The following is a 25,430-nucleotide window of genomic DNA, read 5'->3' on the forward strand; positions in this document are numbered from 1 at the left end:
CTCCAAATCAACCACACCCGCGTTGGATTTGCCTCTCTGTATTCCTCCGCTGGCTGGATGAGAAGGGGGTTCTCAGGAACGAGCACCCTGAGCCTCCCCTCTTTCCAGGGACAAGACTTGTCAGGGGCCAGGCCCGTACATGCCTCCTTAAAGCAGGCTCACGGGCTCTGGCCCTAAAGGAGTGCCTTGCGGAGAGTCTACATCCATTGACCATAAAGCTGTTTCACAGGTACTTAACTAGAAACAAGTCTCTCTGGAGCTCGGGGAGAACAAGCCTGCTCAACTGCCCCCCCCCCGGGACCTCTCCCCCACCTGGCCAAGAATCCGAGGGCCGATAATCCTAAATGATTAGGTTATCCAGAAAAGGTGTGGCTTGTGAGCAGGATCCATTCTCGCCCTGGGGTTGCTGAGACCCAGGTCACTGACAAACACTTGGCCACTCACAGGAAGGCAACCCACTCACACTCAGGAAATCCTGGGGGCCACATGGAGAGCGCCCCCAAGCCATCGAAGCACTGACACTTTGCATGACTTCAAGAGAGGTGACAACTTTTCCGTTTCCCCACTCCTGTCCACGCACCATTTCTACACACATGGGCACGACCACCTCACCTTCACAGCCTCCCCTAGCATCCCCATTTCGGCTGACACATTCTGCTTTTGTGCAGTCTATCCTTTGCAAGCTCCATGCTCTCCCCCTACTGCCCAGGCACTGGACCCCGTGGATAACCCCGACGAGCCCACGTTTCTCCAGGAATGTCTCAGGGGCCACTCTCCACTGCACATTCAACAGTTCACAGGCACCCTCCGCACATGTACCTGAATGCGGCATTCCGGGAGGCCTGTGAGTCTGGCCAGCTGTTCTCTGGTAGAAATGCTAGGAAATGGGTTCTTCTCAAAGGCTTGAAGGAGGAGACTGGTTTGGGATGGAGAAATGGCTGTCCGTTTTCTCCTGTCCTCCTTTGGGAAACGTTCTGAAAGGAGAGCAGAGTTAGAAAGAAGGGTTGGGAGCCAAGGCCCATCCAGCGTGGAAAGAGAAGTTGGTGTCCGTGTGTGCCTGTGTGTGTGTGTGTGAGTGTGTTTGTGTGTGTGTGTGTGTGTGTGTGTGTGTGTTTGTTTGTGATTTTACATTTTCCTAATAGCTTCTCTTTCCCTGAGTCCATGAGGTCAGCATGGACCCACCCACACAAGCCAGCACTTGCCTCTAGAGCCTGAGGGGACCCAAGAACAGGACTCTGTCCTTCCTGGCACTTTCAGGACAAGAAGATTCACAGCCTTTCTGTCCCAGAAATAACGCACCTGCCCCAGAGGCGGTGTAAACAGAGTGTCCATCGCTGGGAACACGGAAGGCAGCTGCGACAAGGTAACGTGGGTTCCTTTCCTAAGCCCTCTTGCCCAACCCTTGACAAGCCCACGCAGACCCGTTCCTGCGTGAAGGAGAAGCTCCAGAAGAGACCCGTTTGGTAGGCTGGGGACTCACCTGGAGTCCAAGCTGGAGGCTGTTCCTGTCCACACGATGGCCCTTCCCCTTGGGAGTTTGCAGACCCCAATCGGCTCTGCCCGAGCTGTCTCGAGCGCTCGTTCTGGAACCACACCTTAGTGGCAAAAGAAGAACCGACGGTCAGGCAGCACTGGTGAACTGGATCTATCTGTATCTGTATCTGTATCTGAATGTACATCATCGACCTCTATCTCTATGTCTCTCATCTGGCTACCTCCGTATCTTCCATTCCTTTGTGTCCCTCATACCTAAAGTCTCAGAGAGTTTTGTGTGGGCCACGCGATAAGACCTGGCAAATGATTTCTAGGGGAAGTCGGCCTGGATGTGTTGACCCGTTGGAGTGCCCGGGCCATGCCAAGCAGTGGTCCCCGTGTTCTCAGACCAAATGACTTGGAAAGACTTCAAAGGGCATGGGGTCCCCGGGAATGCCCATACAGGAGCCAAGGCATCTGAGCTCCCAGCTGGGCATGGAGATTGACATGCACTGGCTTCAGCCAGATTGTGTCCACAACTTGTGCCCCAGGGAGAATGAAAGAGAAGCTAAGCCTACCTGGATCCTGGACTCTGGAATGTCTAGCTCTCGGGCCAGTCGTTCTCTGGTGGTGATGCCAGGGTACCGGTTCTGCTGGAACAACGCTTGCAGAGCCTCTTTCTGCCACGGCCTCAAAAGAAGCCGCCTCCGTCGGGATCCTGTTGCAGGGTAAATGGCCACTGGATTAGGAAGACTTGCCTAGCAATGGGAACCGGCTCTGCTGCCTCAGCTCTTCACATTCTGCCCTGTCCACCCATTGCCAGGCCAGAGATTATTGTCCCTTGGCCCCCCACGGATTCACTGGAGAGCCTGCTCGATAGGACCCTGGCAGCCTGCCCTCTGCCCGTGGGAACGGGTGATAGTCCAGGATCTAGGGAGATACCAACCTGTCCCGAGCCATGTGATGGCATGCCAACGAATGAGGAGACCCGCGGGGCGAGTGAGGGAGGAAAGCACCTTAGGAGGAACAAAGAGGACCCAACTGCTCCTAAGAAACATCCAGGAAAAATCCGACAGTACATCCTGCCGAGTGCTGCCGCGTTGGAGGTGAAAGTTCCATTTTTGTCAGTGACACCTGAAAGAGGTGCCGAACCTCGACCCATACTCTGCCCCCTGAGATCTAGCTTGCCTATTTTCCAAAGCGGGACTCTTGTTGGGACTCCTGCCCACCGACTTCAGTTTTGCTTCCGACGGCGGCCACGCACAAGCCTCTCTCGATCCCCTTCCCCCAATCCTCTGTGGATCAGAACCTTCCAGCCTGTGTCCCGGCTGGCAGGGTGGACCCACTTAGTGCCCCGAAATCCCGGAAAGTAACCGGGGCCTTTGGGGAAAACAAGCGGGGAGCAGGGCCTCTGAGGGTAACTTACCCCTTGATGTGCTGGTGGGAGCCATGCCGCTGCAGTACCTCGGGTCCCAGAGCACTGGCCGGTCGACTGGGCAGGACCTGGGAGCGTGCATCTGATCAAAGCCTAGGATGGCCCACCCCCAATCACTTCGACAGCTCCTGTCGAAGTGAAGCCCTGCCTTCAGTGGTTCCGACCTTTGGGAGAAGAGGTGTTCAGCAGGATTTCGGGACCACCTGAGCCGAGAGCTGGACCTGGGCAGGTGGATGTGCCCGACCCACCCTCCTCTGCATGGAATGTGCCTCTCCCACTCCTGCAAGCTTGTCTCCAGGATGACAGCCCTGACATCGAACGGTGCTGTTGAGACTCTGGGGACTGTTAGGGCCGATTTAATGTTCACACCTGTTTAACTATTAGGGCCTGCTTAGCCAGAGCCACTCCATATTGCCTAGGTAGCCATACTGTTGTTTACATCCACGGACTGCATTCCGGGAATCAATGCCCCAGTGGTTCCTGGGATCGGTACCGGGCATCGATTCCGGAAGTAAACGCCCTAACCACAGAAGCCACATGCCTTGAGGCCTGCGGTTATGCTCTATACAACCAGCCCGTGAGATCGGGGCCGGGTCGCTCTCTTCGGAGGCGGCCCTGGCCTGTCAGTCTGACTTCCAATGCTGGGCATTGAAGAAAGCTTTGCATAACGTTCACTTCGTGTCGGTCTCGTTCCCCTGGCTGGTCAGTCTGACTTCTAATACTCGGCATAGTATAAAGCTTGGCATAGCATTCTCTTTGCCTCATTCTCGTTCCTTTGATAACACACCCCATCTGGGACTGTGTCTAGGACTGGACCCGGTGAAGGCCGTTCTACCCTTGTTTCAGATTCTGGCATGTGGGTGTGGAACGCGAGTCCCCTTTGGCTTCCCAAGACGAGCCTCCTAATTAAGTTCCCTTCTATTGCATCGCATGGCTTTCGATCTTTCTTTCCACTGTTTATGTGTACTGTGTCTTTATCGGAACGCCGGTCTTGTTTCATTGGACAGCTTTCCTTTTCTCCCCTTTTGTTCCATGTTTGCTGATTTTTGTATTACTTGAATAAACAGATTATATGGTAAATGCCCTGGTATCTTCACCTTCCCCCGCCAATTGGGACTGGTCACCCACTTGGCTTGCTGTCTCGGTGCCTTCCACGATTGGGGATTCCGTTTCCAAAGACACCCAGGCAGGTCCCAGGCAGCTCGTGAAGCAACACTTCCCTGTGGATCCAGGCAGGACACTGAGATCAGACAGCTGAGATAGGAGGCACGGAAGAGAGAGATTTCGAGCCAGCCATCGCCATGTATGTGGAATGGATTGCTCCACAGCCTTAGCTGCTTGTGGGGACAAGGGAACCACAAGTTCGGAGGAAAGGCTTGGGACATGTGAACGTGCAGTGTTTGAGACAAGTGGAGATGCTACCATGTCCTGGTCTAAGGGAATCAACGCTCTCCGCCGTCTGAGAGGGATTCAGGCCTCCCTAGGTTTGCCAGAGAGAAACAGTCTGTGCTATGACGACTCCATGACTTTGGGTTTCCACTGGCTCCACCTGGTGTTCCTATTCTTCACTGCTCTTGGCAGGGCGTAGCCAGAGAGACTTGAGCTCTCAATGGAGCGCCCTACGTAATAATGACCTAGGAGGAGAAGCCAGCTGCAGGAACCTGGGAAGCAGATGGAGAAGTTCAGATCAATTCAAAGCAGAATGGAATCCGGAAGGGCCAAGTTGCCTCTCCTGTGAAGCTGGTCTGTGTTTGTGTGTGTGCGTGTGCGTGTGTGTGGGTGTGTGTGTGTGTGTGTGTGTATACAAAATACCTAACTCCGCTTACATTGTGGTGGTCCCATCTGTGGTCAAAAGGAAGATGAGATGGAATGTGCCATCAGTCGACCGCTTCAGTGGATTCCCAGAGCCGGCCAGTTATTGAATCGGCCAGGCAACTACCAAGCAACCCGACAGCCAACCAGCGGCCCAAAAGGAAATGGTACACAGAGAACCAAATGACGCACCCATTGCCTTTTGGCTCACTCGGCTCTGCAGTTCCATGAGGTGAACCACAGGGAGACAAGTAGAACCCAGTAGAAAGAGGCGGAAAAGGGAGTCATTTTCGCAGGACGTGACGGCAGTCCCAGAGCATTTCCTAATGGTAGGGGTGAGTGTGTGTGCGGGTCAGAGGGTGTGCTCGTGCTTCCGTCCCAGAGGAACCAGTGGCTTTCGGTCAAGAAACGGCATCTGCAGAAACAGAGTAATCGCATCTCCTGGAAGCTCGAGGGGATCTCCCCGGCCAGGTAGTTGGTGGCTCTCCTGGCTGGGCTTTTCCCCATGGTGGCTTGCAGCACGAGGAGACAGGTGGGCAGGGGGCCTCCCCAGAGGGTGCCCTCGAACTTTCTGGGCGCCGTTGTCTGAGCACAGAGGTTTGAGGAATGCGCAAAACCCCCACAATGGTCAAGTGCCGAGTCCTGACTGGAGCCTATCGAGGGCAGCTGACCATCAGCGCAGCTCTCTGTGGCTTTTCCAGACATTGCTGTCCTGACGTTGCAGGTGGCCTCCAGGCACTGCCTGAGGCTGACCCTCAACAAGACGAGGAGCCGTGCTGAAGCCCCGAGACCATGTCCCGCAGACACGTGGATCCTGTTTTTGGCGCCTCATTCTTCCGCTTGGGTGATCTCTATCAGAGGGCGAGACGATCCCTTTGAGGGATCCCAGGGGTGGCACAGCTGGGGGAAGAGGCCCTGACAGATCCGAGGCCCTGGGGCCTTGGCCTCCAAGCCCACGAGTAAGAACCCGCTAACGGGCAGACTTCCTGCAGCTTCCACATGGACACCTCCTCTGCCAAGCTATTTTCCAGAGTGGTGCTGCGTGTTGCACACATGCCAGGGGCTTGAGACCTCGCTGATGTGCATGGCACTGGCCATGCATGGAGAGGACAGGCTCCAGGGCTCATGTCCGTCCTTGAGAATCTGGTGTGGCTGGCCTTGGACCCCAGTGTGGCTGCAGCCCTGTTCTTCCCTCCACATCATGTGTGCAGAAAGGCCAGCCCCAAGAATCCACAGACCTTGGAAACACGGCCAGAGGAGACTGAGGTCCTCCCAACCCCACAAGAGAGCCATTCCACCATGTAGCTTCTCTAGACACAACCCAAACCCCGTCTGTCCCGAGGACACTTTGGCTAGGCACATTCCAGATATCCTAACCCACTCTGTTCGGGGAGGGAGAGACACTAGCTTCCACCCAGCCTACAAAAGCTACAGGTTGATGTATCCCTAGAGCCAACTGAAGAACAAAACACTAGGGCTGGTGAGATGTGGAGGGTTTCCAGCACAAGCTCCATCCACAGAGATATACCCGCGATCCACCTGTGGAACTAGGCACGTAGCCACATGGGGCTACAGATACATTTGTGCAAAAGAGCATGTGGATAGTGAGAGAGATCGAGTTGGCCGGAAGTGACCAAGGTCAGACTTCTTTGGTTCCTTGCAACATGGATCCCATACGTGTTGGCCATGGGTTTAGGGTTGGACTCAAGAAACCAAATACACAGCCTCTCATCTCCCAGGGCACATGGGAAAGAGGTAGGGACAGAAGAAAAAACCGAGGAAATAACCCAGTGAAGCCCACCTGAAATTACAAAAGGTTTTGACCACATCCCTTTCCCCGGTGGTTCTGTACCCATACTCTAAGAAGCATAAGCATGATCGTGAGACTGTGTGGACATCTGCAGGTATCCACGTGTGAAAGAAAATGAGATAGAGGAAGAAGGAAAGGTCGACTGAGATCTGAAGAAAGGGAAAGAGAGAAAAGGAGGAAGGGCAGGGGCATAAAGCAAGGTTGGGGGAGGGGGCTGTGACTCAATGCCTGCCTTCCATGATGATCCTTACGTGGGAATTTGGCCTCCGCTGAGAAGAGTGGAGTCAGGTACAGTGTGCGTGGAAAGACTTCCACTTGTGCTCCACCTACATCCCTTGGAGGAATGCTTGCACAGAAGGCACCCTCCGTGCAGGCGGAGGGGGATGACTGCTAGGAAGTGTTGGTGCAGCCTCTCGGGCTTGTCTGTGCCAGAAGATCCGAACTACACGTGGACATGCCGATGGCTTCCACAGTCCATCCCTGGGCCAGAAAGCATCACCAGTCTCTGAGGATGGGCAAGCATGACCGGACGGTTGGGGATCGGAATGAATCATGACCAGACACCGTACTGGGGAGCCAAAGATAGGTTTATTATGTCAATGGAGTGTCCCATGGACCTTGAAAATCCAGGATGGATTTCCTCAAAGTTCCCTTTCGCAAGGGAGAGGAGTGGCCCCGCCAAAGGAAGATCACAAAGATGCTGACAGGGAGTATCTGTCTTCTTCCTGAATAGCGAGAGAACATTGTATGTAGTGAGCATGCTGATAGACACCAATGAGAGACAGGGAAAAAAAGAAGTGCAAAGGTTCTGGAAAGAGCCACATTGGTCCCCTCATTGCTGGAATGCCTTCTGAGACTGACTGTCATCCCCGGAACTGTCATGCTGTGTCCACTGGAATGGCTCCAGGGCAATAAGCCAGGCAGGCAAAGTCCACAGGGCATTCTGGACTTTGGCTGGGACAGGATCTCTGGGCAATGGGGGCCTGCGGTCGTTTCCCATTTGGCTGGTTCCGAGCCCTCCCAGCCCGGATGGCTTGGCCTCCCTGGGCCCCCTCAGGGGAGACTTGTAGCGTGCTGTCTTGGTCTACACGCTCAGCTTCTGCAGATTGGACGTTCTGCTTCATCAGGAGGCAAAGGCATGGGGGAGGTGTCCTCTAACTTCTCTTCCTTGCTTAGGTTTGCTGCCAGGGCCAGAGTTTCCCTGGCCCCAGAGTCTAGGGCGATGGCAGGGAGGAGGGCCGGTGTGTGTCCTGCCCGTGGTCACTCAGGTGTCAGGGAGGGTATAAAGTGCCCAGTGTCCTTAAGGCCTTCAGGTGCCTTGTGGAGATTGATGACCATCGGGAATGCCATGGAGCCCCGTCCACGCGGCAGGGAGGAGCACCCTTCTGTCTTTCCAAGAGGCAGATGCTCCTTTGGGGCCTCAGGCTTTCGCTGGAGCATGAGCCTTGTTTCTTGTTCCTCGTCCTTGCTGTCCTGTAAAGGACTGCCTCTCAGAAAAGGACGTCTGAATGAATGGGGAGTGGGGAAGCCGAGGCCTCCCTGGTCCTAGGCGTGAGGCCATGTGGAATCGTGCAGCATGGCCAGCAGGTCCTGAAACTCGTCCTCACTGAGGGGTGCTTCCAAGGGTCCCGGAGGCTCCTCCTGCCACAGATGCCCACTCGGATAAGGCTGTGTGTCTTCTTCCCTCTCTGTGGCTGATAGAAACTCCTCTAAGAAACTTGAGGCTTCTGCAGAAGATGGGTGCTGTGGGTCCAGTGCACTAGTGAGCCCAGCAGCAGGGGGGGCCTTCCACCGCCAGCCAGGGGTCTCAGCGTGTGCAGGCTGCCCAGCTGCTGCATCCGGAGCCTGTCCTGTGCTCACGACAATTCCGGACCCCTTGCCCAACCACTGTGGGGCATAGTGGCTACCCAAGGGCCCTGCCTCCTGTACTGGTTGGCAAGGATTGTCATCTGGAGACAGGGGATAGCCTTGGAAGGGCACGGGTACCAAGCCAGGGTGCTCCTGTTGCCGCTGGCATTCCCCTTGGGTCAGGGGACAAAGAGGGGCATGGAGAGCTGAAAGGCACCATCCCTGAGTCGGTCCCATCAGGGAATGGCTCCTCATGGCTTCAGGAGTGGGAGAGTTGCTTCCTCCCTGCCAGGCTTGGGTGGGCGGGGCCGTAGTGGCCTCCACGGCCTGGCTCCCAGGGCCCCCACAGGAAACCAGAGGGGCAAAGCCCATGGAGAGGACAGGAAGGGTCGCTGCAGCAAAAGCCTGCATGCTTCCCAGAGGATTGGAAGGAGCAGGAGCCAGAAGCTGAGAGCATCCAGGGACGCCGGGCTGAGAGCATCCTGGGTCCCCTGGGACAGTCAGGTGAGGACTGGCTTCCTGGTTTGCCGCCCGGTCATTCGAGGGGCCACTTCTGCTCTGCCCTGGGTGCCGAGCTCTTCTGTTCTGGAACCAGACCTGGGACAGAGAAGAGGGGTTGCGGACATGAGAATGAGAAGAAGTGACAGACACCACCTCGGCCTGCCCCTTCCCCTGCTCGGGATCTCTCAGGAAGAAGGCCAGGTCTGTTGCTCTGACTCTCAGGGCAACTCGGTTCACCCCTTTCACCTGGCTCTTGTGAAGTAGGGGCAAGTCCCAGGCAACTGTGGACACCTGGTCTCGATGGAATTCCCACTTGACTGGATGGAATGGCAGCCGCTCAGCTCTGCTCTGCTGTGCTCTGCTCTGCTGAGCTCCCCTCTGTAGTGCTCTGCGTGGTCCCTGCCTAGCGCTCTCTTTGTTTGCCCATTGCAGCTTCCTGACCAGCCATTCCTTGAGTCTTGGGGCCAAGACTTAGCTGACCACCTGCCCTCCTTTCCCAGCCTACTCCAAGTCCTCCGGGCGTCCCTCAGCATTTGACCCCCAGTGTCTGACTGGATGTGATCCCAATGGCAAACCACCTCCTCTGCCTTGGAGGCCTTCAGCCCAGCTGCGGAACTGGCCTCACATCGACACACTCCGTCTACAGGCACAGGTCTTGAGCCCCCAGGGGAAGTCATGGACCGCCAGGACTCCAAATCAACCACACCCGCGTTGGATTTGCCTCTCTGTATTCCTCCGCTGGCTGGATGAGAAGGGGGTTCTCAGGAACGAGCACCCTGAGCCTCCCCTCTTTCCAGGGACAAGACTTGTCAGGGGCCAGGCCCGTACATGCCTCCTTAAAGCAGGCTCACGGGCTCTGGCCCTAAAGGAGTGCCTTGCGGAGAGTCTACATCCATTGACCATAAAGCTGTTTCACAGGTACTTAACTAGAAACAAGTCTCTCTGGAGCTCGGGGAGAACAAGCCTGCTCAACTGCCCCCCCCCCGGGACCTCTCCCCCACCTGGCCAAGAATCCGAGGGCCGATAATCCTAAATGATTAGGTTATCCAGAAAAGGTGTGGCTTGTGAGCAGGATCCATTCTCGCCCTGGGGTTGCTGAGACCCAGGTCACTGACAAACACTTGGCCACTCACAGGAAGGCAACCCACTCACACTCAGGAAATCCTGGGGGCCACATGGAGAGCGCCCCCAAGCCATCGAAGCACTGACACTTTGCATGACTTCAAGAGAGGTGACAACTTTTCCGTTTCCCCACTCCTGTCCACGCACCATTTCTACACACATGGGCACGACCACCTCACCTTCACAGCCTCCCCTAGCATCCCCATTTCGGCTGACACATTCTGCTTTTGTGCAGTCTATCCTTTGCAAGCTCCATGCTCTCCCCCTACTGCCCAGGCACTGGACCCCGTGGATAACCCCGACGAGCCCACGTTTCTCCAGGAATGTCTCAGGGGCCACTCTCCACTGCACATTCAACAGTTCACAGGCACCCTCCGCACATGTACCTGAATGCGGCATTCCGGGAGGCCTGTGAGTCTGGCCAGCTGTTCTCTGGTAGAAATGCTAGGAAATGGGTTCTTCTCAAAGGCTTGAAGGAGGAGACTGGTTTGGGATGGAGAAATGGCTGTCCGTTTTCTCCTGTCCTCCTTTGGGAAACGTTCTGAAAGGAGAGCAGAGTTAGAAAGAAGGGTTGGGAGCCAAGGCCCATCCAGCGTGGAAAGAGAAGTTGGTGTCCGTGTGTGCCTGTGTGTGTGTGTGTGAGTGTGTTTGTGTGTGTGTGTGTGTGTGTGTGTGTGTGTGTTTGTTTGTGATTTTACATTTTCCTAATAGCTTCTCTTTCCCTGAGTCCATGAGGTCAGCATGGACCCACCCACACAAGCCAGCACTTGCCTCTAGAGCCTGAGGGGACCCAAGAACAGGACTCTGTCCTTCCTGGCACTTTCAGGACAAGAAGATTCACAGCCTTTCTGTCCCAGAAATAACGCACCTGCCCCAGAGGCGGTGTAAACAGAGTGTCCATCGCTGGGAACACGGAAGGCAGCTGCGACAAGGTAACGTGGGTTCCTTTCCTAAGCCCTCTTGCCCAACCCTTGACAAGCCCACGCAGACCCGTTCCTGCGTGAAGGAGAAGCTCCAGAAGAGACCCGTTTGGTAGGCTGGGGACTCACCTGGAGTCCAAGCTGGAGGCTGTTCCTGTCCACACGATGGCCCTTCCCCTTGGGAGTTTGCAGACCCCAATCGGCTCTGCCCGAGCTGTCTCGAGCGCTCGTTCTGGAACCACACCTTAGTGGCAAAAGAAGAACCGACGGTCAGGCAGCACTGGTGAACTGGATCTATCTGTATCTGTATCTGTATCTGAATGTACATCATCGACCTCTATCTCTATGTCTCTCATCTGGCTACCTCCGTATCTTCCATTCCTTTGTGTCCCTCATACCTAAAGTCTCAGAGAGTTTTGTGTGGGCCACGCGATAAGACCTGGCAAATGATTTCTAGGGGAAGTCGGCCTGGATGTGTTGACCCGTTGGAGTGCCCGGGCCATGCCAAGCAGTGGTCCCCGTGTTCTCAGACCAAATGACTTGGAAAGACTTCAAAGGGCATGGGGTCCCCGGGAATGCCCATACAGGAGCCAAGGCATCTGAGCTCCCAGCTGGGCATGGAGATTGACATGCACTGGCTTCAGCCAGATTGTGTCCACAACTTGTGCCCCAGGGAGAATGAAAGAGAAGCTAAGCCTACCTGGATCCTGGACTCTGGAATGTCTAGCTCTCGGGCCAGTCGTTCTCTGGTGGTGATGCCAGGGTACCGGTTCTGCTGGAACAACGCTTGCAGAGCCTCTTTCTGCCACGGCCTCAAAAGAAGCCGCCTCCGTCGGGATCCTGTTGCAGGGTAAATGGCCACTGGATTAGGAAGACTTGCCTAGCAATGGGAACCGGCTCTGCTGCCTCAGCTCTTCACATTCTGCCCTGTCCACCCATTGCCAGGCCAGAGATTATTGTCCCTTGGCCCCCCACGGATTCACTGGAGAGCCTGCTCGATAGGACCCTGGCAGCCTGCCCTCTGCCCGTGGGAACGGGTGATAGTCCAGGATCTAGGGAGATACCAACCTGTCCCGAGCCATGTGATGGCATGCCAACGAATGAGGAGACCCGCGGGGCGAGTGAGGGAGGAAAGCACCTTAGGAGGAACAAAGAGGACCCAACTGCTCCTAAGAAACATCCAGGAAAAATCCGACAGTACATCCTGCCGAGTGCTGCCGCGTTGGAGGTGAAAGTTCCATTTTTGTCAGTGACACCTGAAAGAGGTGCCGAACCTCGACCCATACTCTGCCCCCTGAGATCTAGCTTGCCTATTTTCCAAAGCGGGACTCTTGTTGGGACTCCTGCCCACCGACTTCAGTTTTGCTTCCGACGGCGGCCACGCACAAGCCTCTCTCGATCCCCTTCCCCCAATCCTCTGTGGATCAGAACCTTCCAGCCTGTGTCCCGGCTGGCAGGGTGGACCCACTTAGTGCCCCGAAATCCCGGAAAGTAACCGGGGCCTTTGGGGAAAACAAGCGGGGAGCAGGGCCTCTGAGGGTAACTTACCCCTTGATGTGCTGGTGGGAGCCATGCCGCTGCAGTACCTCGGGTCCCAGAGCACTGGCCGGTCGACTGGGCAGGACCTGGGAGCGTGCATCTGATCAAAGCCTAGGATGGCCCACCCCCAATCACTTCGACAGCTCCTGTCGAAGTGAAGCCCTGCCTTCAGTGGTTCCGACCTTTGGGAGAAGAGGTGTTCAGCAGGATTTCGGGACCACCTGAGCCGAGAGCTGGACCTGGGCAGGTGGATGTGCCCGACCCACCCTCCTCTGCATGGAATGTGCCTCTCCCACTCCTGCAAGCTTGTCTCCAGGATGACAGCCCTGACATCGAACGGTGCTGTTGAGACTCTGGGGACTGTTAGGGCCGATTTAATGTTCACACCTGTTTAACTATTAGGGCCTGCTTAGCCAGAGCCACTCCATATTGCCTAGGTAGCCATACTGTTGTTTACATCCACGGACTGCATTCCGGGAATCAATGCCCCAGTGGTTCCTGGGATCGGTACCGGGCATCGATTCCGGAAGTAAACGCCCTAACCACAGAAGCCACATGCCTTGAGGCCTGCGGTTATGCTCTATACAACCAGCCCGTGAGATCGGGGCCGGGTCGCTCTCTTCGGAGGCGGCCCTGGCCTGTCAGTCTGACTTCCAATGCTGGGCATTGAAGAAAGCTTTGCATAACGTTCACTTCGTGTCGGTCTCGTTCCCCTGGCTGGTCAGTCTGACTTCTAATACTCGGCATAGTATAAAGCTTGGCATAGCATTCTCTTTGCCTCATTCTCGTTCCTTTGATAACACACCCCATCTGGGACTGTGTCTAGGACTGGACCCGGTGAAGGCCGTTCTACCCTTGTTTCAGATTCTGGCATGTGGGTGTGGAACGCGAGTCCCCTTTGGCTTCCCAAGACGAGCCTCCTAATTAAGTTCCCTTCTATTGCATCGCATGGCTTTCGATCTTTCTTTCCACTGTTTATGTGTACTGTGTCTTTATCGGAACGCCGGTCTTGTTTCATTGGACAGCTTTCCTTTTCTCCCCTTTTGTTCCATGTTTGCTGATTTTTGTATTACTTGAATAAACAGATTATATGGTAAATGCCCTGGTATCTTCACCTTCCCCCGCCAATTGGGACTGGTCACCCACTTGGCTTGCTGTCTCGGTGCCTTCCACGATTGGGGATTCCGTTTCCAAAGACACCCAGGCAGGTCCCAGGCAGCTCGTGAAGCAACACTTCCCTGTGGATCCAGGCAGGACACTGAGATCAGACAGCTGAGATAGGAGGCACGGAAGAGAGAGATTTCGAGCCAGCCATCGCCATGTATGTGGAATGGATTGCTCCACAGCCTTAGCTGCTTGTGGGGACAAGGGAACCACAAGTTCGGAGGAAAGGCTTGGGACATGTGAACGTGCAGTGTTTGAGACAAGTGGAGATGCTACCATGTCCTGGTCTAAGGGAATCAACGCTCTCCGCCGTCTGAGAGGGATTCAGGCCTCCCTAGGTTTGCCAGAGAGAAACAGTCTGTGCTATGACGACTCCATGACTTTGGGTTTCCACTGGCTCCACCTGGTGTTCCTATTCTTCACTGCTCTTGGCAGGGCGTAGCCAGAGAGACTTGAGCTCTCAATGGAGCGCCCTACGTAATAATGACCTAGGAGGAGAAGCCAGCTGCAGGAACCTGGGAAGCAGATGGAGAAGTTCAGATCAATTCAAAGCAGAATGGAATCCGGAAGGGCCAAGTTGCCTCTCCTGTGAAGCTGGTCTGTGTTTGTGTGTGTGCGTGTGCGTGTGTGTGGGTGTGTGTGTGTGTGTGTGTGTGTATACAAAATACCTAACTCCGCTTACATTGTGGTGGTCCCATCTGTGGTCAAAAGGAAGATGAGATGGAATGTGCCATCAGTCGACCGCTTCAGTGGATTCCCAGAGCCGGCCAGTTATTGAATCGGCCAGGCAACTACCAAGCAACCCGACAGCCAACCAGCGGCCCAAAAGGAAATGGTACACAGAGAACCAAATGACGCACCCATTGCCTTTTGGCTCACTCGGCTCTGCAGTTCCATGAGGTGAACCACAGGGAGACAAGTAGAACCCAGTAGAAAGAGGCGGAAAAGGGAGTCATTTTCGCAGGACGTGACGGCAGTCCCAGAGCATTTCCTAATGGTAGGGGTGAGTGTGTGTGCGGGTCAGAGGGTGTGCTCGTGCTTCCGTCCCAGAGGAACCAGTGGCTTTCGGTCAAGAAACGGCATCTGCAGAAACAGAGTAATCGCATCTCCTGGAAGCTCGAGGGGATCTCCCCGGCCAGGTAGTTGGTGGCTCTCCTGGCTGGGCTTTTCCCCATGGTGGCTTGCAGCACGAGGAGACAGGTGGGCAGGGGGCCTCCCCAGAGGGTGCCCTCGAACTTTCTGGGCGCCGTTGTCTGAGCACAGAGGTTTGAGGAATGCGCAAAACCCCCACAATGGTCAAGTGCCGAGTCCTGACTGGAGCCTATCGAGGGCAGCTGACCATCAGCGCAGCTCTCTGTGGCTTTTCCAGACATTGCTGTCCTGACGTTGCAGGTGGCCTCCAGGCACTGCCTGAGGCTGACCCTCAACAAGACGAGGAGCCGTGCTGAAGCCCCGAGACCATGTCCCGCAGACACGTGGATCCTGTTTTTGGCGCCTCATTCTTCCGCTTGGGTGATCTCTATCAGAGGGCGAGACGATCCCTTTGAGGGATCCCAGGGGTGGCACAGCTGGGGGAAGAGGCCCTGACAGATCCGAGGCCCTGGGGCCTTGGCCTCCAAGCCCACGAGTAAGAACCCGCTAACGGGCAGACTTCCTGCAGCTTCCACATGGACACCTCCTCTGCCAAGCTATTTTCCAGAGTGGTGCTGCGTGTTGCACACATGCCAGGGGCTTGAGACCTCGCTGATGTGCATGGCACTGGCCATGCATGGAGAGGACAGGCTCCAGGGCTCATGTCCGTCCTTGAGAATCTGGTGTGGCTGGCCTTGGACCCCAGTGTGGCTGCAGCCCTGTTCTTCCCTCCACATCATGTGTGCAGAAAGGCCAGCCCCAAGAATCCACAGACCTTGGAAACACGGCCAGAGGAGACTGAGGTCCTCCCAACCCCACAAGAGAGCCATTCCACCATGTAGCTTCTCTAGACACAACCCAAACCCCGTCTGTCCCGAGGACACTTTGGCTAGGCACATTCCAGATATCCTAACCCACTCTGTTCGGGGAGGGAGAGACACTAGCTTCCACCCAGCCTACAAAAGCTACAGGTTGATGTATCCCTAGAGCCAACTGAAGAACAAAACACTAGGGCTGGTGAGATGTGGAGGGTTTCCAGCACAAGCTCCATCCACAGAGATATACCCGCGATCCACCTGTGGAACTAGGCACGTAGCCACATGGGGCTACAGATACATTTGTGCAAAAGAGCATGTGGATAGTGAGAGAGATCGAGTTGGCCGGAAGTGACCAAGGTCAGACTTCTTTGGTTCCTTGCAACATGGATCCCATACGTGTTGGCCATGGGTTTAGGGTTGGACTCAAGAAACCAAATACACAGCCTCTCATCTCCCAGGGCACATGGGAAAGAGGTAGGGACAGAAGAAAAAACCGAGGAAATAACCCAGTGAAGCCCACCTGAAATTACAAAAGGTTTTGACCACATCCCTTTCCCCGGTGGTTCTGTACCCATACTCTAAGAAGCATAAGCATGATCGTGAGACTGTGTGGACATCTGCAGGTATCCACGTGTGAAAGAAAATGAGATAGAGGAAGAAGGAAAGGTCGACTGAGATCTGAAGAAAGGGAAAGAGAGAAAAGGAGGAAGGGCAGGGGCATAAAGCAAGGTTGGGGGAGGGGGCTGTGACTCAATGCCTGCCTTCCATGATGATCCTTACGTGGGAATTTGGCCTCCGCTGAGAAGAGTGGAGTCAGGTACAGTGTGCGTGGAAAGACTTCCACTTGTGCTCCACCTACATCCCTTGGAGGAATGCTTGCACAGAAGGCACCCTCCGTGCAGGCGGAGGGGGATGACTGCTAGGAAGTGTTGGTGCAGCCTCTCGGGCTTGTCTGTGCCAGAAGATCCGAACTACACGTGGACATGCCGATGGCTTCCACAGTCCATCCCTGGGCCAGAAAGCATCACCAGTCTCTGAGGATGGGCAAGCATGACCGGACGGTTGGGGATCGGAATGAATCATGACCAGACACCGTACTGGGGAGCCAAAGATAGGTTTATTATGTCAATGGAGTGTCCCATGGACCTTGAAAATCCAGGATGGATTTCCTCAAAGTTCCCTTTCGCAAGGGAGAGGAGTGGCCCCGCCAAAGGAAGATCACAAAGATGCTGACAGGGAGTATCTGTCTTCTTCCTGAATAGCGAGAGAACATTGTATGTAGTGAGCATGCTGATAGACACCAATGAGAGACAGGGAAAAAAAGAAGTGCAAAGGTTCTGGAAAGAGCCACATTGGTCCCCTCATTGCTGGAATGCCTTCTGAGACTGACTGTCATCCCCGGAACTGTCATGCTGTGTCCACTGGAATGGCTCCAGGGCAATAAGCCAGGCAGGCAAAGTCCACAGGGCATTCTGGACTTTGGCTGGGACAGGATCTCTGGGCAATGGGGGCCTGCGGTCGTTTCCCATTTGGCTGGTTCCGAGCCCTCCCAGCCCGGATGGCTTGGCCTCCCTGGGCCCCCTCAGGGGAGACTTGTAGCGTGCTGTCTTGGTCTACACGCTCAGCTTCTGCAGATTGGACGTTCTGCTTCATCAGGAGGCAAAGGCATGGGGGAGGTGTCCTCTAACTTCTCTTCCTTGCTTAGGTTTGCTGCCAGGGCCAGAGTTTCCCTGGCCCCAGAGTCTAGGGCGATGGCAGGGAGGAGGGCCGGTGTGTGTCCTGCCCGTGGTCACTCAGGTGTCAGGGAGGGTATAAAGTGCCCAGTGTCCTTAATGCCTTCAGGTGCCTTGTGGAGATTGATGACCATCGGGAATGCCATGGAGCCCCGTCCACGCGGCAGGGAGGAGCACCCTTCTGTCTTTCCAAGAGGCAGATGCTCCTTTGGGGCCTCAGGCTTTCGCTGGAGCATGAGCCTTGTTTCTTGTTCCTCGTCCTTGCTGTCCTGTAAAGGACTGCCTCTCAGAAAAGGACGTCTGAATGAATGGGGAGTGGGGAAGCCGAGGCCTCCCTGGTCCTAGGCGTGAGGCCATGTGGAATCGTGCAGCATGGCCAGCAGGTCCTGAAACTCGTCCTCACTGAGGGGTGCTTCCAAGGGTCCCGGAGGCTCCTCCTGCCACAGATGCCCACTCGGATAAGGCTGTGTGTCTTCTTCCCTCTCTGTGGCTGATAGAAACTCCTCTAAGAAACTTGAGGCTTCTGCAGAAGATGGGTGCTGTGGGTCCAGTGCACTAGTGAGCCCAGCAGCAGGGGGGGCCTTCCACCGCCAGCCAGGGGTCTCAGCGTGTGCAGGCTGCCCAGCTGCTGCATCCGGAGCCTGTCCTGTGCTCACGACAATTCCGGACCCCTTGCCCAACCACTGTGGGGCATAGTGGCTACCCAAGGGCCCTGCCTCCTGTACTGGTTGGCAAGGATTGTCATCTGGAGACAGGGGATAGCCTTGGAAGGGCACGGGTACCAAGCCAGGGTGCTCCTGTTGCCGCTGGCATTCCCCTTGGGTCAGGGGACAAAGAGGGGCATGGAGAGCTGAAAGGCACCATCCCTGAGTCGGTCCCATCAGGGAATGGCTCCTCATGGCTTCAGGAGTGGGAGAGTTGCTTCCTCCCTGCCAGGCTTGGGTGGGCGGGGCCGTAGTGGCCTCCACGGCCTGGCTCCCAGGGCCCCCACAGGAAACCAGAGGGGCAAAGCCCATGGAGAGGACAGGAAGGGTCGCTGCAGCAAAAGCCTGCATGCTTCCCAGAGGATTGGAAGGAGCAGGAGCCAGAAGCTGAGAGCATCCAGGGACGCCGGGCTGAGAGCATCCTGGGTCCCCTGGGACAGTCAGGTGAGGACTGGCTTCCTGGTTTGCCGCCCGGTCATTCGAGGGGCCACTTCTGCTCTGCCCTGGGTGCCGAGCTCTTCTGTTCTGGAACCAGACCTGGGACAGAGAAGAGGGGTTGCGGACATGAGAATGAGAAGAAGTGACAGACACCACCTCGGCCTGCCCCTTCCCCTGCTCGGGATCTCTCAGGAAGAAGGCCAGGTCTGTTGCTCTGACTCTCAGGGCAACTCGGTTCACCCCTTTCACCTGGCTCTTGTGAAGTAGGGGCAAGTCCCAGGCAACTGTGGACACCTGGTCTCGATGGAATTCCCACTTGACTGGATGGAATGGCAGCCGCTCAGCTCTGCTCTGCTGTGCTCTGCTCTGCTGAGCTCCCCTCTGTAGTGCTCTGCGTGGTCCCTGCCTAGCGCTCTCTTTGTTTGCCCATTGCAGCTTCCTGACCAGCCATTCCTTGAGTCTTGGGGCCAAGACTTAGCTGACCACCTGCCCTCCTTTCCCAGCCTACTCCAAGTCCTCCGGGCGTCCCTCAGCATTTGACCCCCAGTGTCTGACTGGATGTGATCCCAATGGCAAACCACCTCCTCTGCCTTGGAGGCCTTCAGCCCAGCTGCGGAACTGGCCTCACATCGACACACTCCGTCTACAGGCACAGGTCTTGAGCCCCCAGGGGAAGTCATGGACCGCCAGGACTCCAAATCAACCACACCCGCGTTGGATTTGCCTCTCTGTATTCCTCCGCTGGCTGGATGAGAAGGGGGTTCTCAGGAACGAGCACCCTGAGCCTCCCCTCTTTCCAGGGACAAGACTTGTCAGGGGCCAGGCCCGTACATGCCTCCTTAAAGCAGGCTCACGGGCTCTGGCCCTAAAGGAGTGCCTTGCGGAGAGTCTACTTCCATTGACCATAAAGCTGTTTCACAGGTACTTAACTAGAAACAAGTCTCTCTGGAGCTCGGGGAGAACAAGCCTGCTCAACTGGGCCCCCCCGGGACCTCTCCCCCACCTGGCCAAGAATCCGAGGGCCGATAATCCTAAATGATTAGGTTATCCAGAAAGGTTTGGCTTGTGAGCAGGATCCATTCTCGCCCTGGGGGTGCTGAGGCCCAGGTCACTGACAAACACTTGGCCACTCACAGGAAGGCAACCCCACTCACACTCAGGAAATCCTGGGGGCCACATGGAGAGCGCCCCCAAGCCGTCGAAGCACTGACACTTTGCATGACCTCAAGAGAGGTGGCAACTTTTCCGTTTCCCCACTCCTGTCCACGCACCATTTCTACACACATGGGCACGACCACCTCACCTTCACAGCCTCCCCTAGCATCCCCATTTCGGCTGACACATTCTGCTTTTGTGCAGTCCATCCTTTGCAAGCTCCATGCTCTCCCCCTACTGCCCAGGCACTGGACCCCGTGGATAACCCCGACGAGCCCACGTTTCTCCAGGAATGTCTCAGGGGCCACTCTCCACTGCACATTCAACAGTTCACAGGCACCCTCCGCACATGTACCTGAATGCGGCATTCCGGGAGGCCTGTGAGTCTGGCCAGCTGTTCTCTGGTAGTAATGCTAGGAAATGGGTTCTTCTCAAAGGCTTGAAGGAGGAGACTGGTTTGGGATGGAGAAATGGCTGTCCGTTTTCTCCTGTCCTCCTTTGGGAAACGTTCTGAAAGGAGAACAGAGTTAGAAAGAAGGGTTGGGAGCCAAGGCCCATCCAGCGTGGAAAGAGAAGTTGGTGTCCGTGTGTGCCTGTGTGTGTGTGTGTGAGTGTGTGTGTGTGGGTGTGTGTGTGTGAGTGAGTGTGTGTGTGTGTGTGTTTGTGATTTTACATTTTCCTAATAGCTTCTCTTTCCCTGAGTCCATGAGGTCAGCATGGACCCACCCACACAAGCCAGCACTTGCCTCTAGAGCCTGAGGGGACCCAAGAAAAGGACTCTGTCCTTCCTGGCACTTTCAGGACAAGAAGATTCACAGCCTTTCTGTCCCAGAAACAATGCACCTGCCACCGGGGCGGTGTAAACAGAGTGTCCATCGCTGGGAACACGAAAGGCAGCTGCGACAAGGTAACGTGGGTTCCTTTCCTGAGCCCTCTTGCCCAACCCTTGACAAGCCCATGCAGACCCGTTCCTGCGTGAAGGAGAAGCTCCAGAAGAGACTCGTTTGGTAGACTGGGGACTCACCTGGAGTCCAAGCTGGAGACTGTTCCTGTCCACACGATGGCCCTTCCCCTTGGGAGTTTGCAGACGCCAATCGGCTCTGCCTGAGCTGTCTGGTGCGCTCGTTCTGGAACCACACCTAAGTGGCAAAAAAGAACCGACGGTCAGGCAGCACTGGTGAACTGGTTCTATCTGTATCTGTATCTGTATCTGAATGTACATCATCGACCTCTATCTCTATGTCTCTCATCTGGCTACCTCCGTATCTTCCATTCCTTTGTGTCCCTCATACCTAAAGTCTCAGAGAGTTTTGTGTGGGCCACGCGATAAGCCCGGGCAAATGATTTCTAGGGGAAGTCGGCCTGGATATGTTGACCCGTTGGAGTGCCCGGGCCATGCCAAGCAGTGGTCCCCTTGTTCTCAGACAGAATGACTTGGAAAGACTTCAAAGGGCATGGGGTCCCCGGGAATGCCCATACAGGAGCCAAAGCATCTGAGCTCCCAGCTGGGCATGGAGATTGACATGCACTGGCTTCAGCCAGATTGTGTCCACAACTTGTGCCCCAGGGAGAATGAAAGAGAAGCTTAAGCCTACCTGGATCCTGGACTCTGGAATGTCTAGCTCTCGGGCCAGTCGTTCTCTGGTGGTGATGCCAGGGTACCGGTTCTGCTGGAACAACGCTTGCAGAGCCTCTTTCTGCCACGGCCTCAAAAGAAGCCGCCTCCATCGGGATCCTGTTGCAGGGTAAATGGCCACTGGATTAGGAAGACTTGCCTAGCAATGGGAACCGGCTCTGCTGCCTCAGCTCTTCACATTCTGCCCTGTCCACCCATTGCCAGGCCAGAGATTATTGTCCCTTGGCCCCCCACGGATTCACTGGAGAGCCTGCTCGATAGGACCCTGGCAGCCTGCCCTCTGCCCGTGGGAATGGGTGATAGTCCAGGATCTAGGGAGATACCAACCTGTCCCGAGCCATGTGATGGCATGCCAACGAATGAGGAGACCCGCGGGGCGAGTGAGGGAGGAAAGCACCTTAGGAGGAACAAAGAGGACCCAACTGCTCCTAAGAAACATCCAGGAAAAATCCGACAGTACATCCTGCCGAGTGCTGCCGCGTTGGAGGTGAAAGTTCCATTTTTGTCAGTGACACCTGAAAGAGGTGCCGAACCTCGACCCATACTCTGCCCCCAGAGATCTAGCTTGCCTATTTTCCAAAGCGGGACTCTTGTTGGGACTCCTGCCCACCGACTTCAGTTTTGCTTCCGACGGCGGCCACGCGCAAGCCTCTCTCGATCCCCTTCCCCCAATCCTCTGTGGATCAGAACCTTCCAGCCTGTGTCCCGGCTGGCAGGGTGGACCCTCTTAGTGCCCTGAAGCCCGGAAAGTAACCGGGGCCTTTGTGGAAAACAAGCGAGGAGCAGGGCCTCTGAGGGGAACTTACTCCTTGATGTGCTGGTGGGAGCCATGCCGCTGCAGTACCTCGGGTCCCAGAGCACTGGCCGGTCGACTGGGCAGGATCTGGGAGCTTGCGTCTGATCAAAGCCTAGGATGGCCCACCCCCAATCACTTCGACAGCTCCTGTCGAAGTGAAGCCCTGCCTTCAGTGGTTCCGACCTTTGGGAGAAGAGGTGTTCAGCAGGATTTCGGGACCACCTGAGCCGAGAGCTGGACCTGGACAGGTGGATGTGCCCGACCCACCCTCCTCTGCATGGAATGTGCCTCTCCCACTCCTGCAAACTTGTCTCCAGGATGACAGCCCTGACATCGAACGGTGCTGTTGAGACTCTGGGGACTGTTAGGGCCGATTTAATGTTCACACCTGTTTAACTATTAGGGCCTGCTTAGCCCAGAGCCACTCCATATTGCCTAGGTAGCCATACTGTTGTTTACATCCACGGACTGCATTCCGGGAATCAATGCCCCAGTGGTTCCTGGGATCGGTACCGGGCATCGATTCCGGAAGTAAACGCCCTAACCACAGAAGCCACATGCCTTGAGGCCTGCGGTTATGCTCTATACAACCAGCCCGTGAGATCGGGGCCGGGTCGCTCTCTACGGAGGCGGCCCTGGCCTGTCCGTCTGACTTCCAATGCTGGGCATTGAAGAAAGCTTTGCATAACGTTCACTTCGTGTCGGTCTCGTTCCCCTGGCTGGTCAGTCTGACTTCTAATACTCGGCATAGTATAAAGCTTGGCATAGCATTCTCTTTGCCTCATTCTCGTTCCTTTGATAACGCACCCCATCTGGGACTGTCTAGGACTGGACCCGGTGAAGGCTGTTCTACCCTTGTTTCAGATTCTGGCATGTGGGTGTGGAACGCGAGTCCCCTTTGGCTTCCCAAGACGAGCCTCCTAATTAAGTTCCCTTCTATTGCATCGCATGGCTTTCGATCTTTCTTTCCACTGTTTATGTGTACTGTGTCTTTATCGGAACGCCGGTCTTGTTTCATTGGGCAGCTTTCCTTTTCTCCCCTTTTTTTCCATGTTTGCTGATTTTTGTATTACTTGAATAAACAGATTATATGGTAAATGCCCTGGTATCTTCACCTTCCCCCTCCAATTGGGACTGGTCACCCACTTGGCTTGCTGTCTCGGTGCCTTCCACGATTGGGGATTCCGTTTCCAAAGACACCCAGGCAGGTCCCAGGCAGCTCGTGAAGCAACACTTCCCTGTGGATCCAGGCAGGACACTGAGATCAGTCAGCTGAGATCGGAGGCACGGAAGAGAGAGATTTCGAGCCAGCCATCGCCATGTATGTGGAATGGATTGCTCCACAGCCTTAGCTGCTTGTGGGGACAAGGGAACCACAAGTTCGGAGGAAAGGCTTGGGACATGTGAACGTGCAGTGTTTGAGACAAGTGGAGATGCTACCATGTCCTGGTCTAAGGGAATCAACGCTCTCCGCCGTCTGAGAGGGATTCAGGCCTCCCTAGGTTTGCCAGAGAGAAACAGTCTGTGCTATGACGACTCCATGACTTTGGGTTTCCACTGGCTCCACCTGGTGTTCCTATTCTTCACTGCTCTTGGCAGGGCGTAGCCAGAGAGACTTGAGCTCTCAATGGAGCGCCCTACGTAATAATGACCTAGGAGGAGAAGCCAGCTGCAGGAACCTGGGAAGCAGATGGAGAAGTTCAGATCAATTCAAAGCAGAATGGAATCCGGAAGGGCCAAGTTGCCTCTCCTGTGAAGCTGGTCTGTGTTTGTGTGTGTGCGTGTGCGTGTGTGTGGGTGTGTGTGTGTGTGTGTGTGTGTATACAAAATACCTAACTCCGCTTACATTGTGGTGATCCCATCTGTGGTCAAAAGGAAGATGAGATGGAATGTGCCATCAGTCGACCGCTTCAGTGGATTCCCAGAGCCGGCCAGTTATTGAATCGGCCAGGCAACTACCAAGCAACCCGACAGCCAACCAGCGGCCCAAAAGGAAATGGTACACAGAGAACCAAATGACGCACCCATTGCCTTTTGGCTCACTCGGCTCTGCAGTTCCATGAGGTGAACCACAGGGAGACAAGTAGAACCCAGTAGAAAGAGGCGGAAAAGGGAGTCATTTTCGCAGGACGTGACGGCAGTCCCAGAGCATTTCCTAATGGTAGGGGTGAGTGTGTGTGCGGGTCAGAGGGTGTGCTCGTGCTTCCGTCCCAGAGGAACCAGTGGCTTTCGGTCAAGAAACGGCATCTGCAGAAACAGAGTAATCGCATCTCCTGGAAGCTCGAGGGGATCTCCCCGGCCAGGTAGTTGGTGGCTCTCCTGGCTGGGCTTTTCCCCATGGTGGCTTGCAGCACGAGGAGACAGGTGGGCAGGGGGCCTCCCCAGAGGGTGCCCTCGAACTTTCTGGGCGCCGTTGTCTGAGCACAGAGGTTTGAGGAATGCGCAAAACCCCCACAATGGTCAAGTGCCGAGTCCTGACTGGAGCCTATCGAGGGCAGCTGACCATCAGCGCAGCTCTCTGTGGCTTTTCCAGACATTGCTGTCCTGACGTTGCAGGTGGCCTCCAGGCACTGCCTGAGGCTGACCCTCAACAAGACGAGGAGCCGTGCTGAAGCCCCGAGACCATGTCCCGCAGACACGTGGATCCTGTTTTTGGCGCCTCATTCTTCCGCTTGGGTGATCTCTATCAGAGGGCGAGACGATCCCTTTGAGGGATCCCAGGGGTGGCACAGCTGGGGGAAGAGGCCCTGACAGATCCGAGGCCCTGGGGCCTTGGCCTCCAAGCCCACGAGTAAGAACCCGCTAACGGGCAGACTTCCTGCAGCTTCCACATGGACACCTCCTCTGCCAAGCTATTTTCCAGAGTGGTGCTGCGTGTTGCACACATGCCAGGGGCTTGAGACCTCGCTGATGTGCATGGCACTGGCCATGCATGGAGAGGACAGGCTCCAGGGCTCATGTCCGTCCTTGAGAATCTGGTGTGGCTGGCCTTGGACCCCAGTGTGGCTGCAGCCCTGTTCTTCCCTCCACATCATGTGTGCAGAAAGGCCAGCCCCAAGAATCCACAGACCTTGGAAACACGGCCAGAGGAGACTGAGGTCCTCCCAACCCCACAAGAGAGCCATTCCACCATGTAGCTTCTCTAGACACAACCCAAACCCCGTCTGTCCCGAGGACACTTTGGCTAGGCACATTCCAGATATCCTAACCCACTCTGTTCGGGGAGGGAGAGACACTAGCTTCCACCCAGCCTACAAAAGCTACAGGTTGATGTATCCCTAGAGCCAACTGAAGAACAAAACACTAGGGCTGGTGAGATGTGGAGGGTTTCCAGCACAAGCTCCATCCACAGAGATATACCCGCGATCCACCTGTGGAACTAGGCACGTAGCCAC

The 25,430-nt window shown here is 55.6% G+C and overlaps 1 protein-coding gene across 1 annotated transcript; it reads right to left on the minus strand.

Annotated features, from left to right (window-relative positions):
- Nucleotides 1-8,075: 8,075 nt before the first annotated feature.
- On the minus strand, nucleotides 8,076-12,494 carry LOC122912099 (double homeobox protein A-like). Its single transcript, XM_044257486.1, has 6 exons — nucleotides 12,470-12,494; nucleotides 11,622-11,761; nucleotides 11,064-11,165; nucleotides 10,388-10,528; nucleotides 8,891-8,975; nucleotides 8,076-8,551 (listed from the first exon to the last, which is right to left on the minus strand). The coding sequence occupies exons 1-6, from the start codon at nucleotides 12,492-12,494 to the stop codon at nucleotides 8,076-8,078; spliced, it is 969 nt and encodes a 322-aa protein (XP_044113421.1).
- Nucleotides 12,495-25,430: the final 12,936 nt, after the last annotated feature.

Source organism: Neovison vison, chromosome 1 (assembly GCF_020171115.1).
Source record: "Neovison vison isolate M4711 chromosome 1, ASM_NN_V1, whole genome shotgun sequence".
In the NCBI taxonomy this organism is placed as follows: Eukaryota; Metazoa; Chordata; class Mammalia; order Carnivora; family Mustelidae; genus Neogale; species Neogale vison.